Raw genomic sequence first — 13,981 nt, 5'->3', positions numbered from 1 at the left:
TTGTAGTCTAAAAACTTGCAATCTTTTGGAGATATGACATATGCACTATATGATTAAAAATGTGGCCTTATACTCATTCCATCAGAGGCCTAAATAATATCTGCCACTTCAGCCAAGCTGTAGGCTGCTCTGAATGCCATGTCCTCAGCTGAGGTTTTCTTAGTTGCATTGCAAATCATGTTGGCAGAAATTGTACTGTTGAAATTAATTCTGCTTTAGATGAACAATCAACTGATGTATCTGTTTTGTATGTGTGACCTATTAAGGGAAATGGAAAATCAATGTACTGCCTGTCCTGAATTGTGTCAGCCAGCCACAGGGATAACTGCTTACCAAAGCTACTCCTGTTTCCTCTGAGCAGCAGCTTTAGCAAAGTGACAGAAATACCATAAAGAAGCCATGAGGGAGCACAGCCCACTCTGCTCTGCTTTCTTGGTCACCGTGATACATCATTCTTGTGAGTAGGAATTTTTTCTTTTTCTTTTCCTAATGGTGTGGTTATATTTATAGACCCACAGGCCACCTGAAATATTCCAAAATTTTTCAGAATCATTTTCCTGACAAACAGAAACCCTGCAGCAACGCTGAGATATGTGAATTTCACTTTCAAAACTCTGCTTTTAAGATGTTTAACTCCAGTCTGTCATTTCTTACAGACTTGCTGGAGTGTAGAGGTTACTGTTCATTAAACATTTGTTTTAATTTTTATCCACTGTGCCTAGCCCACAGAAAGTATGGTGGCACAAGTCTGTTTGTTATGTGTTGGGTACATAAGCAGTGCAATTGTAAAGGAAACAATAATATGGCCAAGCCTTTAAAGTAGTAAAGGCTTGGCCCTTTTTTTTTTAAAGGCACAGACACAGTTGTGCAAGCCTGAAAAAAGCTTGCATTACACAGCTGCTCTTCTGCCTGCTCTGACACACAAAGCATGAGCTGCTGTTTCCTTGTGCAGGAGGAGTAGCTTCTGACAGTGCAGTTAACTGCACAGGTGATTCTGGATCCAACAGAACAGGACAGTGTTTCAAAGGGAACACAGAACTAATAGACAGCAATATATTAGAATTTATATTTTTGAAAAAAATAAGAACAAAACCACAACAAAACTTAGAGTATTCTATTGGATAGTATTAACTTCCTCAAAGATAACTGTGTGTGTATGTGCCTGAATTGTACTTCCTCAGAAAAATAAAATATAAATTTGGTGCAGTGCCAAAGGGAAGTAATGCACATTGATGAGAATTTGTATTTTGTTATCAGTATTATGTATGTTGAAGTTATGTGGGCACTGCAGTAGATACTGGGCATGGTGACCGAGAGGCATCCCTGTTAAAGCTCTTGGTGTTGTGAGGCTTGGCACTAGTGAGGCTCTCAGAGGTGGGTGAGTGCAGGCCAGGGGCACAGGCCAGATGTAGAGCAGCATGTCTGCAGAACTGTGCTCAGGGCTGAGCTGTGGCAGTTCATGGGATCTGCTCTATGTGCATATGAGGAAAAACATAAATTTCAGTATACCTGGAGCAGAAATTGTATTGCTGCTATAAAAAAAAAAAAAGCTGGAAAGATTGAATGCTGAGCATATTTTAGCACCTCTGGTTTCCTTAGAGGAACAAAATCTGATGGATGTGCTCAGGAAGCCTTGTGCATGTTTTAATTCACTGTGAGTGTTATCAGCATTGCTGATGCTGGCTGGTTAGGCTTGTGCATTTAGACAGGCACTGGAACTGCCTTCAGGATTTGGTTTAGCATGCTGGAAGCTGCTGTGTTGAGGCAAACCCTTACCACATGTGTGTGTAATTAGGGCTATTTATTGTATGTATCAGTCTTCCTTGACTTCTGTGAATTCCTCAGATTGAACTGAAAAACTTAACATGATCTGTAAATTGTGTGGGAAACAGCTGCTTACAGGGGAATCCCTGGCCGTTCTTATGCATGTGTGCAAAACCAGAATAAAAGACTACTTCTATCTCTGTCCTCTTCCACAGGGCATCTTACTGTAAGAACACACTTGGGGGAGGAAAGCCTCTTAATCAAAAAAATCCCATCTACCCAGTGGCAGCATCCAGCTCCCATTTGTTCCCAGTGCTGACAGAAGCATTGCAATGATGTGCTGAGCTGCACTGGCTATGGGCATCTTAATATGCAGAGCAAGAATCCTATTTTCTCTTGGAAGGAACTTATTCTGTGCTGCTACCACAGGCATTTTTTTTTCTAAATGACAACAGCTTTGATCCTGACTAGGCCTGCAGGCACAGCTGCACATTCTAATAGAACAGGATCCCCTGCCACCACTGAACTTAATAGTACTGCAGTTCATATATTGCAGTGGAGCTTGGCAGCTTTTTTAATGTGCCACAAGAGCTGTTTGCACTGAAGACATGGGTTTTAGTCAGGTATTACTCATGGCTTGGCTTCACGAACGAAGATTTAGGAAGGCTCTATCCACGTTTGTTACAAAGTCAGGTATTACAAATAATAATAAACTACCAAGTGTTGCCATTCACATTTAGCTTCCCAGTTTCAGTTTTGCTGCAAAAGTAACTGTATAGCTTTGAATTGCAATGAAATGTTACTAATATATAGTGGTTACCACAGCACAGATCCACAAGAGGGTGCTGAGAGCCCACTTCTAATTTTCTAGCATGTTATAAGTAAGGAAAATGCACAACCTTGCAATGCAGCTCTCTCATCTTATGTGCAAATAAATGCCTCTGATGTTATAAGACACTCTACGTACATGGATGGAAATGGAAAACTAGTGCAAAAAGTGAAACTCCCAGTAAAACTAATCCGGACTTGCACCTACTGCTAAGGCAGGCAGGCAACAGAATTCTGTGTGTCCTGCTGAATACACAGAATGAATGGTACTCTTAGGACAGTGAAGTTGTCATAGTCCTGATGAAGGACAAGTCTTGCATTCTAAAGGGTGTTCTCTAGGTCATGGCAGCTGCAAGATTTGCTCCTTTATTTGCAGAACTGGTACCTTTGTCTGAAGGCTGGGCAATTCAAGGACTGAGATCCTGGAGCTTGCTTTTCTCCTTCATTAGTCCCTTTGAAACTGCTCTGTGTGGGCTTCCTGCGTTTAACAAGATAGAGGATGCAGTTCAGGACTAATTCATTTAGTCACTCATCTTTTGTATTCTGTTTGTAGTTACAGCTGGTTGTTAGGAGGGGAAGAGACTATTACAGCTTCCTAGGGTTGGATTTTTCCAGTGGTGATTGTGAGCTGAATACAGTGGATGCTTGTGTTGTCATTCTACCTTATTGACTCTGATGGCATTGCTAAATGTTAATTTGGTTTTGTACTTAATCATTGTAATACTTCACATTTCCAAGCATATAGTGCAGATTAGTGATTAAGATGCTTCTCCGAGAGTTATTTGTTGTCATCTCCATTTTTCAGAAAAGAAAAAAACTGAGGGTGCTTTTCATGGTGTTCAAGTGTTTCATCTGCCCCAGGCTCACTATAAGATTAGGGCCTCAGAGCTAAAAATTACTTGCTCAAGGCCATGCAGAATAGACTAATCCCCTGACTCCCTAGCTCTGCTTTAATCATTTGTTTTCTTAGCACAGTGTGATTTCAAATGCAGCCTTAGGAGGTTTGACCGAGATACAGCAGATAAAGGCTCAGAGGCAGTAAATCCTTGGATGCCTCAGTAATTAAAACCATGTGGGTTTTGGCACTTATGTACAATATATTTATATATTATATATAAATTGTATTTTTAATATAGTTATATATATTTACAAAGCTACAGCGCTTTGATTTTGTTTTCAAAGCCTGTCACGAAGATGACCCACTTTTTTTCCCCCCAGCAGGATTCTGTCTAGGATTTGAGAGCCCTGAAGATGCCTCTTTTGTGGACAAGGGCACTACTGAAAGAGTGAGAGCTGCTGATGTTGCTGGTGCAAAGGGACAGCCCTGCACTGCCGCTCTGACGGGGGGCTCCTGGCAGGGCTGTGGGCACAGCCCCAGGGCAGCTCAGCCTTGAGTCACACAACTGGCCACGGAACCTCTGGTGCTTCCTCAGGGTTTTGCTCAGATGCAGCTGCACAACCTCCTGCAGCAGCTCCTTTGTGAGGGTTTGTCTCTCACTCCTGTCCTTGTGCACAGCCTCTGCTCTGTCCTGCCTTGCCCATCACTCTCATTCCAGGTGCAGTGTTAGGACTCGTGCTCTGGGAGGAACAGTGGGTGCTGCAGTCACTGAGTGGAGTCCTGCTTCTCCAGGGGGATGGTGGATCCTGCTGCATCTGTCTCACAGAAAGTGGCTGCTTGCTTCATGTTAGGGTATCTAAGAAACCAGTGACTCACCCCCTGGCAATCAGCAAACAAATCAAGCTGCAATGAATGGGGTGGGAGGGAAGGAGAGACAAACAGCCTTCACTGCAGCACTTGAAAATGTCATATTTCTTCTCGACTGCAGTGTTTCTAGGAATGGTTGCAGTGACTATACAGCAGGTCTACATGTATAATCTCCTGCCTGCCTCACAGGCAGCAGCAAAGTCATTTATACCACAGGGCTGATGATATAGGGTGACATACCCTCATGTTGGTGGAAAGGGCTGGGAGCATCTCCAGGATTTGTAATAAACCACCTGCTCTGCAGCTTCCCAGTGCAGCAGGAGAGGGACAGGCGGCCCTTCCAGGGATGCCAGCGAGTCTCTCAGCCCTGGTGCCCCTTTCCCTGGGGATTCCTGTGGGGCTGAGCCTCACACGTTCTCCTTACCCCTGCCCTGCCGTGCCTGCGTGTCCCAGCACAGCGGGCAGTGTCCCACCTGAGGGAAGGGGTGTGGCACCTGCTGCCAGCCCGGGGGGCAGAGGGGCTGGGGGAGAGGCCAGCTGTGTTCTGCAAGCAGTGGTGGGGCCTGAGAAACAAGAGTTCATGTTGAGTGTGGGTGTGTGACTCCACACTGAGGGGACCAGGCACACACACAGGCAGTGAACTGGTGTGCAAAGCAGACTCACCCATCCCTTTTGCTGGCTGTTGTGCCACACGTGTGTCTGTCCTTACCCTGGGACGTTGTGCCACGGACCCAGGCAGTGGCTTTAGTATTGACTGCTTGTGTTCCTGCTGTTTTCAGGCAGCAGTGGTACCTCCTGAGCTGATGCTGTTTGAGTTCCCCATAATACTTCTCCTTGCCTGTTTCCTTTGAGTGGAGCCTTCATCCTGTGGCCGTTGAATGGGAAGCTTACAGAGAAGAAACAATGTTTTGAACACGCTGAGCCTCTTTCTTCAGAGGTACAAAACAATGGCTACCTTTGTTTGTTTTAGCATCACTCGGCTCCTGCTGAGATTGTGCTTTTAGGTCTAGTTGCTTTTAGTTTAGATCTAGTTGCTTTTAGGTCTAATTTGCTGTGAACTTTTTTTTCCTAGGTATGTCTTTACAAATAACAAAACAAGTCTGAAGAGCTGTTTTTCAAGTCATGCTGACTGACACAAAGGCAAACCATATGTCATAGGTTTCTGTGGGTTCTGCACCCCTTTAAAGATACCTTTCCATGTTATGTATGGTATTTGAATCTTTGCTTTCCGTGCTTGAGTAAGAAGGGAGGGGGCAATGTAGGGTAAAAGGAAAATATTAGTTGCAGAGCTCAGTTGTGGGTTAAATTTAGGGTTAAATCTGTTGTAATCTGTACATGCAAGACTAAAAACTCAGGAGAAGGGTTCATGATGTTAAAGTCTAGTCATCCCTGGTTTGTTTTAAAACATTTGCCTCCCCTCCCCAGTTTTAATAACAATCACAGCAGCTTTATCATACCTTATGACACGGCCTCAGCTGCCTACATGTACAGCTGTCTCTGGTGGTGTGTTCTCTTCTGAGTGGTTAAAATGGTCTTTGGACTCCAAATGGAGTAGTTTCATTCTGGTAATGGACTTTAAGTGATGGTCCCTCAGGTGACCCTGTTGGCATTACTTCTTACTGAGCCTTGGCCTTGCCTTAAGGCTTCTCCTTCATGCATTAAATAAATTTCTTTTTAGATTTCAGGTGCTCAGATTCTCACCACACCCTGGCCCTTCTCTTTTTGTGGAATACTGACTAGTGTTCAGCAAAACCTGACAGGTCCCTCTGTGTTGCACAGTGCACTGAATGAACTACGAAGTCAACTTCTATATTAAAGGTTACATTTTACCTTTTCCTGCATTATCTTGGCATGTACCTTGCCACATACATCAAAAAAGTTTTCAAAAAGGGAGGAAGGAAGAGAAATATCTAGGAAAGACTGTCTTCATATTTCAATACAGAACAGGCTTTATGTCTGTTGTAGCAGAGTGCTCTGCTCCACAGGTTTCATGGCTGTGTACTAACAAAACAGTTAATTTTGGGGTGTTTTCTTTTGTGCTTGTCACAGCCAGGAAGCTTTTCAAGGCCAGTGTCTCACTGAGTTGGTGTGCTGTGCCTGTGCTGCCAGGCTGGGGGGCTGTTTCTTGCTTATGGATTACAGGAACAGGGTACAGGAATAAGCAGCGTTTCCCTGATCACCTGAGCAGTTGTTCCTGGCCCAGGGGAGTGTCCTGTGGAGCTGCTGGGGCTCATGGTGGGAGTGCCAATGTCCAGGAGTGGTTGGCAGCGTGTTCCTTGTTCCAGTGGCATCATCAGTGGCCCCAGCAGTTCTGTGCTGAGGCTGTGCTGTGGCCCTTGTAGGTGCTGTCTATCCAGTTCTCTTTCTTTGAAGGCTCCCTCGATGGCAGAACGTGTCCCCATTGAGAGTGGGGCCATTTCTCTTCTGTCTCTGTGCCAGTCAGCCAGGCCTTGGAGCTGCCTGGATAAAGAAAGGTATTTTCTCACAGGAGATCATCTGTTCAGACTGAAGCAGTGCCTTACATCCACTGCCAGCTTCCTGCTGCTTTCTTGGATGCTGCTGCCCCATATCCCTTTGCTTGCAGGGAGAATATTCCACTTGTGTCTCTGCCTCCAGCTGGGAACTAGATACACTGCTCAATTGTTTACCTCCTCTAGAAGCTCTATTTTTGAGACAGTCTGTATTTGCATTCCCTGGGCTGGCTGGGCAACAACTAATCAAATAATTATATTTAAAAGAAGATTTAACAAAAAAAGCATCTCTAAAAATAAAGGCAAGGTGTAGTCATGCTTCTCACCTACAAAACTAGTCAGCAATGTACATTCTGTGGAATGTTTCCCAAATAATTGAGGGCCATTTAATCTTAATGTTCTTAACTTTTTTTGTTGCATTTTTTTAAAATCTTATTAGATGTTCTCCTATCTTTATAGTATGTCTGCAGATCAAGTATCTCCTCCTTCCATTCCTTTTCTTTCCATCCCCCATGCCCCTTATGCTTCAAATAGTCTTCTTGCATAGAGCCTTGACAAGCAGCTATTCATACTTGAAGAGTTTCTGCTAGTAAGCTCCAGTTCTGTCCATGTTTAAAACATGAATAGAAATAGCAGTGTTTTTTTCAAGATTAAACTGAAGGTCCCAAACAGATAATTTTGCTTGTACTTATAAATAACATTACCCAGAAGCAGAAGAAATGCTGTACTTTTCCCCTGTGCTCAAACCAAAGACGGGACTGAGTGGGACCTTCTGGGTTCTGTGTCATCCCTTCCTGTAGTTGGGCTCATGCATGGAAACCCTTTAAAAATACATTCAGCTCTGTTTTAAAAGCATTGGGGTTTCAGAGAGGAATTTTTGTTTGTTTGTTTTGCATTCCATTGTGGTCATTTGGAAGCTGGTTTTGAACTTGTCTGGTCTTGTGGTCAGAAACTTTCTTCTAATTGTCAGCCCAGGAATCCAGGCCTGGACAAGGACCTCTTGTACTGGTCTGGAGCCATTGCCCAGCACTTGACCAGACTCAGCATTTCTTTCAGCCAGTGTATAATAAATGCTCCATTTGCAGCTTCTAATTTGCTGCAGGGTGGCGAGGCTGAGGTCTCTGCACTGAGGTGGGAGGACACTCAAGGTCAGCTGTGGGCAAAGGGGATCTCACCAGGGTAAGCACCGTTAGTTCAACAGTGACACAGTCTGAGGAACACAGAGCTAATAATTAGTGAAGGAGCTACAGTCCTTCTTATGTGCTTATTGTGGCATACAAGACACGTTTTGTTACAAGTCTGAGTGTGTTGTATATAAATATGTTCTTGGCAAATGTGGAAAAGAGAAATCAGATGATACCAAGGAGTAACAGAAAACAGAGTTTAAAATACTTGTTTCATAACAGTCTTATTTGGGGGCTGAGATAATGGACTGGGCCTTGTGCTGAGAGTTAGTTTGTCTTGTGTGATGCCCTTTCATCAGGAATACAGGTAGCAAAGTGCTTGGCACCGTGCCAGGGGGGATCCTTCCAGTGTGGCCCTGGGGTGAGGCAGGGTCAGGTTTGCAGCCTGCAGAGGCTCTGGGAAAGCTCTGCATGGAGCTGCACAGCTCCAGAACTGCCAGGGTGTCTGTGCAGGGTGTTGGGCAGTGGAGGGCGAGTTAAAAGGACTCGTTTCTTTCCCCCTTGATTTTCTGCAGGTTCACCAGAACAGCTGTAGCACAGTGAGACTGTACTTGACCCACCCACTTGATCACCCTGGGATTTGGAGTCAGATTTCTGTTAGTGACATCAGGCTTCACATCATAAAACCAGAGAAAGTGACTGCACAGAATCATCTGAGCCTTGAAATTTTATTACCTTGTTTGCATCAACCAGTTATTCCTTTCAGCACCAATAGAAGACAAAAACCCCTCCATATTGTTTAAAATACCTTGTTTTTATCAGGTCTGCGATTGTGGTTTTCTTGCAGATAAAGAAACCAATGAAAATATTTAAATTTTTCTCTTTTTTCGTACATTTTTAACAAAATGTTGGAAGGTGTGTGCTTACCATATAAAAACATTAGGTTCCAGAAGGATACAATACCGAAAAATCATTGAAATAAAAAAGGTTATTCTTATTATAGGATTTCTAAACCTTAGCAATATTACAAGTCTTTAAAAGCATTGAGATTATATTGAAAATAAGATGGCATGGAAAAGTGAGACCTTCAGTAACAATTTGACCCTCGTAATGGATGATAAAATTGGGAGCTTTGCAAAGTGCTTGAACTGTATTTCTCTTCTCATCCTGTAGTGCCAGGAGGAGGCCAAACCACTTCATTTCTGAGCTGATGATATGTGCTGACACTGCTGTGCTGCTCTGGGACCCAGGGCAGCTCAGGGACCAAACCGGGCACGGTCGTGTTGGCTCCGGCTGGAGCACCAGACAGGGCCTTGGAGAAGAAGATTCTTCAGTGGAATTGTATGTTCCCTAAATCTTACTGTCTTACCCAACAAGTAGGACTGAGGGTCTAGCCAGCCTGACTGAGAGTGCTTCTGGGCTAAAACTGTGTCACAATACTGGCACAAGGCAGGTGAACTCATTCTCCAGCCAGCAGGACAGAGCTCGGCGGGCTCTGGGAGCCAGGCTGGGGCAGTGGGGCTGGGGCAGTGCCAGGCTGGGGCAGTGGGGCTGGGGCAGTGGGGCTGGGGGCTTTGGCAACTCCCACTGACAGCCAGGCTGGGCTGGGACAGACCCCCTGGGCACCGCTGGAATTGGTTAAAGGCCTTTGCCCACAGCACAAAGCTGGCTGTTCCCACCCTGGTGCTCAGTGGCTGAGCTGGAGCGGAGCCGGTGGATCCATCGGACAGAGGGGGCAGGGATTGACTGGAGCTGGATGTGCCTGAGAGGCCACGTTCTCTAGGGAGTGTTCTGGAGTGACCTGAAGTTACTGACTTTGTCAGGACCTGACACCCTGAACACTTCTGGAAGTGCTTACTTTTTGACTGTCCTCGTTTGTGTCTTTTGTTCGCTTGTTCTAGAAGTGATGTTGTAAAATGCAAATTGAAATGAGAAACAGGAGATGTTATATACCCTTTATAAAAAGATGACACTTGCTCTGCAGTGTCCCTGGTGCATTACTAAACCAAGAACAGTGTTATCTCCCACTTCTAGAAGATGCCTGAAATCCCAGCACAAAGTGGGGTAAGCATAGGACAGGAAGCTTAAGTCCAGTTCTTATAAATAGCATTTTACTAATAAATTGGGTCATGCTATCCATAAGTAAAGAGAATTGACATATAAACAAACTCTCCAGGGTTTGATCTCCTGGGCATGTTCTCACACCCAGCCCTGCCCTGCCTTTGTCGTTCTTTTCAGTGCAAATATTCTATGATACAGTATCTGCCTAAGGCTGGTGATGACTGATGTCCTGTACAGGCACTGCCTGAGTGACTCTGTGGGGCTGATGGAACTCTGGTGGTTGCAGTGGTGGAGACAAAACTCATTTTTCTCCCAGAGGTCCCCCCTGGAAGGGAAAGCCTGTTCATTCCAGCTCCCCTGGACTGGACTCCCTGACCCCTGCAAACATGGAAAGGCACAGGAGCACCGTGAGAAACCAAGGAGCATCTGTCCAGTGGTACCACAGTGCTGCACCTCCAGCATCACTCTGGCAAAGTTACATTCCCTAAAAGTGAATTAGAAAGAACTACCAAGACTGGTTAAATGTATGTGTATTGTGTAAGAGAACATTTCACAACTAGGCTGTTCTTGAGCACTGAGAAACTAGGAAACATCAAAATCTAAAACAGTTTACTTCAAATTTGAAAAAACCATTTCTCAATATATCTCAAGAAGTTGACAAAAGTGTCTCATTTTTAGTCAGCACAAAGCCACAGAACGACTTTTAAGGTAATTTAGACCATGTTAGTTTTACTGTAAATAATGTAACTTTGGCAGTAGTTTTATGCTTATATCCCAGACAGTGTCAAATTCAGCTCCTGCAACTGATACTTGGTGAAGTTGATATCAAATTGTAATTTACATTGTTAGGAAAACTATTAAAAATAGTGTAGTTAGTTTTACTACTGAGAAATAGCTGCTGGACAGCACACACATTGCTACTGATACTGTTTGGATTTTTTAAAAAAGGTTAATAAAATACAAGTAAGGTAGAAAATAGGATTAAAAAGCATTGGTTTGGGTACAAGTTTTTCTGAACTGGGTGGAGCAATAAGAAACCAGAAAAACACATTGCACATACGTGCACCTTCTGTATAAAGACAAACATACAAAGTGGGAAACTGGTGGTGCACGGGGTAGTACACTCAAGTCTCCGATGCTGTAAACTTGAATTCCTAATTTTATCAAAAAGGGGAACTGAGTCTGGTTCCATTTTTGAGTCCCCATGGGTTAGTTGCAGATTACCCTTGGTTTGGCACAGCACACTTTTAAGAGGCAGCTTCTGCTCAAGGGACCCTGGGACTGGAAAATGAGGCATAAAATGTGTCAGGACCAGGTGCAGGGGAGAGTGGGAGCAGTGGCCCTACTGCCTACTTGGAATTAGCCAATACTGTTAGTCCTGCACTCTCATGACTATTAAGAGTTTCTCTATTTGCAAAATCAGGCTGATTTAAGTAAAAGCTCTGTTGTTTACCATAGCTAACTAAGCCAGTATCAGAGACTGTGCAGACTGAGATTTCTAATTTAAATCTATTCAGATTTAGCTCAAGCTGATTCCTAGCAGGTGTAAACTAAACCAAAACAAGAGCATCTTCAGGAGTTTGTGGTCAGCATAACTAAAACAGGTTACTTAATGGAGTAAGTCAAATATTGGATTAACTCTTCTTAACACAGGGAATGTAATGTAAGTAATGTAAGAGGAAATAACACTAACATTGAACATGACATAGGCAGAAGAAACTAAGTAATGGTTAGAACACAGGGGTTTTCATTGTTCTCTCAAAACATAAACCCTCTGAAATTAAATCCTCCCAAAAATGCCAAGTCTCATTATGGACCTGATTCTCAGTTTTTCATTCTTTTTTTTAAGGTTACAGAGGCTGGGTCGGTCAGGCCATGGGGAGATGGCAGAGGGGAGCCCCACATTTGAGGAGCTGTAGTGGAAAGAACATGTAAGTCAGATGGCAAGACCCCTCTTCAAGTGTGTGATGCACAACAAATGGAGAGTTGTGTCTCAGACACAGGAAAGCCTCTGCTCCTGGGAGGCAGATCCCTAAGACCAAGAGTCCCAGCTCTGCTCTCTGGCTGGCCATGCTGCACTCCCCCTTTAAATGTACTGATTCCTTTAGAGAATTGTTAGGTTATTCTGCCTTATCAATCATACACTGTTCTACACTTTTTTCTCCCCAAATGTCACTTATGTTTATGTTTACTCTATATCTAGCATGCATTTTACAATCCATTTCCCACTTACCCTTTCTAGCTAAGGCAGAATGTTGGCTCTGGTGTTACCAATGGTACTACAGGAATCTATTCACTCTACTGTAACATACATATCCCATATCATAATTCAGAACTGTCCCACACATGGCAAAGAAAGAAAAGACATTACAGGGAAACTATGTTTCTTCTTAAGGGAGTAAGTTGCATTTAGAAAGCTGAAGGCCTGATTCTGGAGTCATCATTCAGACAAAACACTTCATAATTTCAGTGGGAACACAGCTGGAATAAGGGTAGAACTGTGTTCTTAAAGTCTTAATTCCAAACCTTTTGTGTGTCCATAACTCAGACAGGAAGATATTGGTCTGCAAATCGAAGAGCTGTTGTTTGGTGTTCGGTCTGTCTGTAGTGCCAGAAGGGTTTGCAGTCCCAGAGTGGCTCTGGCTGGGGGTGGTTCTGAGCCCTCCCCTGGGTGCCAGGGCTGTGTGGAGCTCATGCAGGGCGGGCCATGCGGCTGCTGCGAGCGCGACAGGAGAGACAAAGCTTCAGCTTCTCAGACGAGGAAATGATGCAAAAACCATCGAGCAGCACTAACTCACAGACTAATTACAAACTAAATTGTGCTATATATTAGTATAAAAACATGTTTGAGTAAGAATGGCACTGGTTCAGAAGGAATTAGGACTTCCATCTTGGTTCTGTTCGGTCCACAGTGAAAGTGTTGTAGTACAGGCCTGCCCTGTTGCCTGAGCAACTTGTGACAGTGGCTTTTGGCCACAACCCCTTCCGTTTCTTCCCTTTTTAAATCCGCATTGTTGGTACATTCTGGGAGTAGCCCAAGTCAGGTCGGGTCACCTTTCCTAACGTGGCACCAGGATAGTTCACTCTTATCCTCTGATATTTTTTAAATATCATTAATGTTTCCCTCTTCTGATTCTCAAAGCTGGTCAGTTTTAAGGATCATCTTCTCCTGTAGACACCATGAGACGCATTGCTACCGGTAGGTGGTCTGTCAAGCCTGCTAATTGGGTAATAAAGCTGAACTCTTCCACTTCCTGCAAAGGAAAACAAAAGTAAGGAAAGGAATTGAAAAACCTGTCTGTTCCAGCACACACCAGGCTCTGAACTACCTCAGAGCATTAGCAGAGGTGTGGAACCAGTCTGGCTTGGCTGGGCTCAGGATAAACTGTGCCACACAGACAGTCAGTGTGGTGCAGCTGCTGAGGTGAACCACTGACAGGGTACTGGATGAAATCTGGTGTACCTTTTCTTGCCATTGACAGTAACAGCTTGTTCTTCCCCACAGATTTATCCAAGCATGTAGGGAGGCCCTCAGCTGGAGGAGGGGCTGGCTCTACCATCCTGGGCAGGGCATGCAGCTAAAAAGGAAACCTGTCTTCATTGGATTGAGGTGTTCAACTTGGGTGGGAATGTAATGTGACCAGGAATCCTGCTCCTTCTGTCTCTGAATTCCAGCCCTTGTTGTGGCATCATTTCATGTTTGTAAGATGGATTTACCATAGAAGTGTGCCATGGGCATTTGTGCCTCTGAAACAGGAAGCCTTAAAAGAATTTCCCTGCCAAGCTACTCTCACAGAGCACGTGCAGAGAGAGCACAGACTGAGGTATCCTGCACTAAGCTACGCTGAACTGCTCTGCTGCCTGCTCTTCTACAGCAGCTGCAGTGCTAAATAGGTGTGAATGAGCTTCTCATTTCCATCATGGAATTCTGTACAATTCTGGCAAGGTCCTACTCTAGGAAGCAGTAGGACTCTACTGCACCCTGCAAGTTCTCCTTCTGGGCAGCTCCTGTCAGCTCCTGCCTGTGC

The 13,981-nt window shown here is 44.3% G+C and overlaps 1 protein-coding gene and 1 long non-coding RNA gene across 11 annotated transcripts in view; one reads left to right on the top strand and one right to left on the bottom strand.

Annotated features, from left to right (window-relative positions):
- LOC116793226 lies at positions 1–9,428 on the top strand. Of its 3 annotated transcripts, none has more exons than XR_004359405.1 (4): positions 1–457; positions 3,814–4,077; positions 5,077–5,234; positions 9,066–9,428. It is a non-coding gene; the product is annotated as an uncharacterized LOC116793226 (long non-coding RNA). The 3 variants fall into 3 exon arrangements; XR_004359403.1 differs by lacking the exon at positions 9,066–9,428 and adding an exon at positions 8,468–8,766; XR_004359404.1 differs by lacking the exons at positions 3,814–4,077; positions 9,066–9,428 and adding an exon at positions 8,468–8,766.
- A 1,117-nt stretch (positions 9,429–10,545) lies between these two features.
- SMPD3 (sphingomyelin phosphodiesterase 3) overlaps positions 10,546–13,981 on the bottom strand; it is an 86,831-nt gene continuing 83,395 nt past the window's right edge. For all 8 annotated transcript variants that reach the window (XM_032700896.1, XM_032700903.1, XM_032700897.1 and 5 more), the window contains one exon: positions 10,546–13,207. In XM_032700896.1, the coding sequence (XP_032556787.1) occupies positions 13,106–13,207 (102 nt within the window). In that variant the 3' untranslated portion in view covers positions 10,546–13,105. The remainder of the gene's footprint in view (positions 13,208–13,981) is intronic.

This window comes from Chiroxiphia lanceolata, chromosome 13 (genome assembly GCF_009829145.1).
Source record: "Chiroxiphia lanceolata isolate bChiLan1 chromosome 13, bChiLan1.pri, whole genome shotgun sequence".
In the NCBI taxonomy this organism is placed as follows: Eukaryota; Metazoa; Chordata; class Aves; order Passeriformes; family Pipridae; genus Chiroxiphia; species Chiroxiphia lanceolata.
Note: the sequence above shows the minus strand (reverse complement) of the source record. Positions and strands in the feature narration are given on the sequence as shown.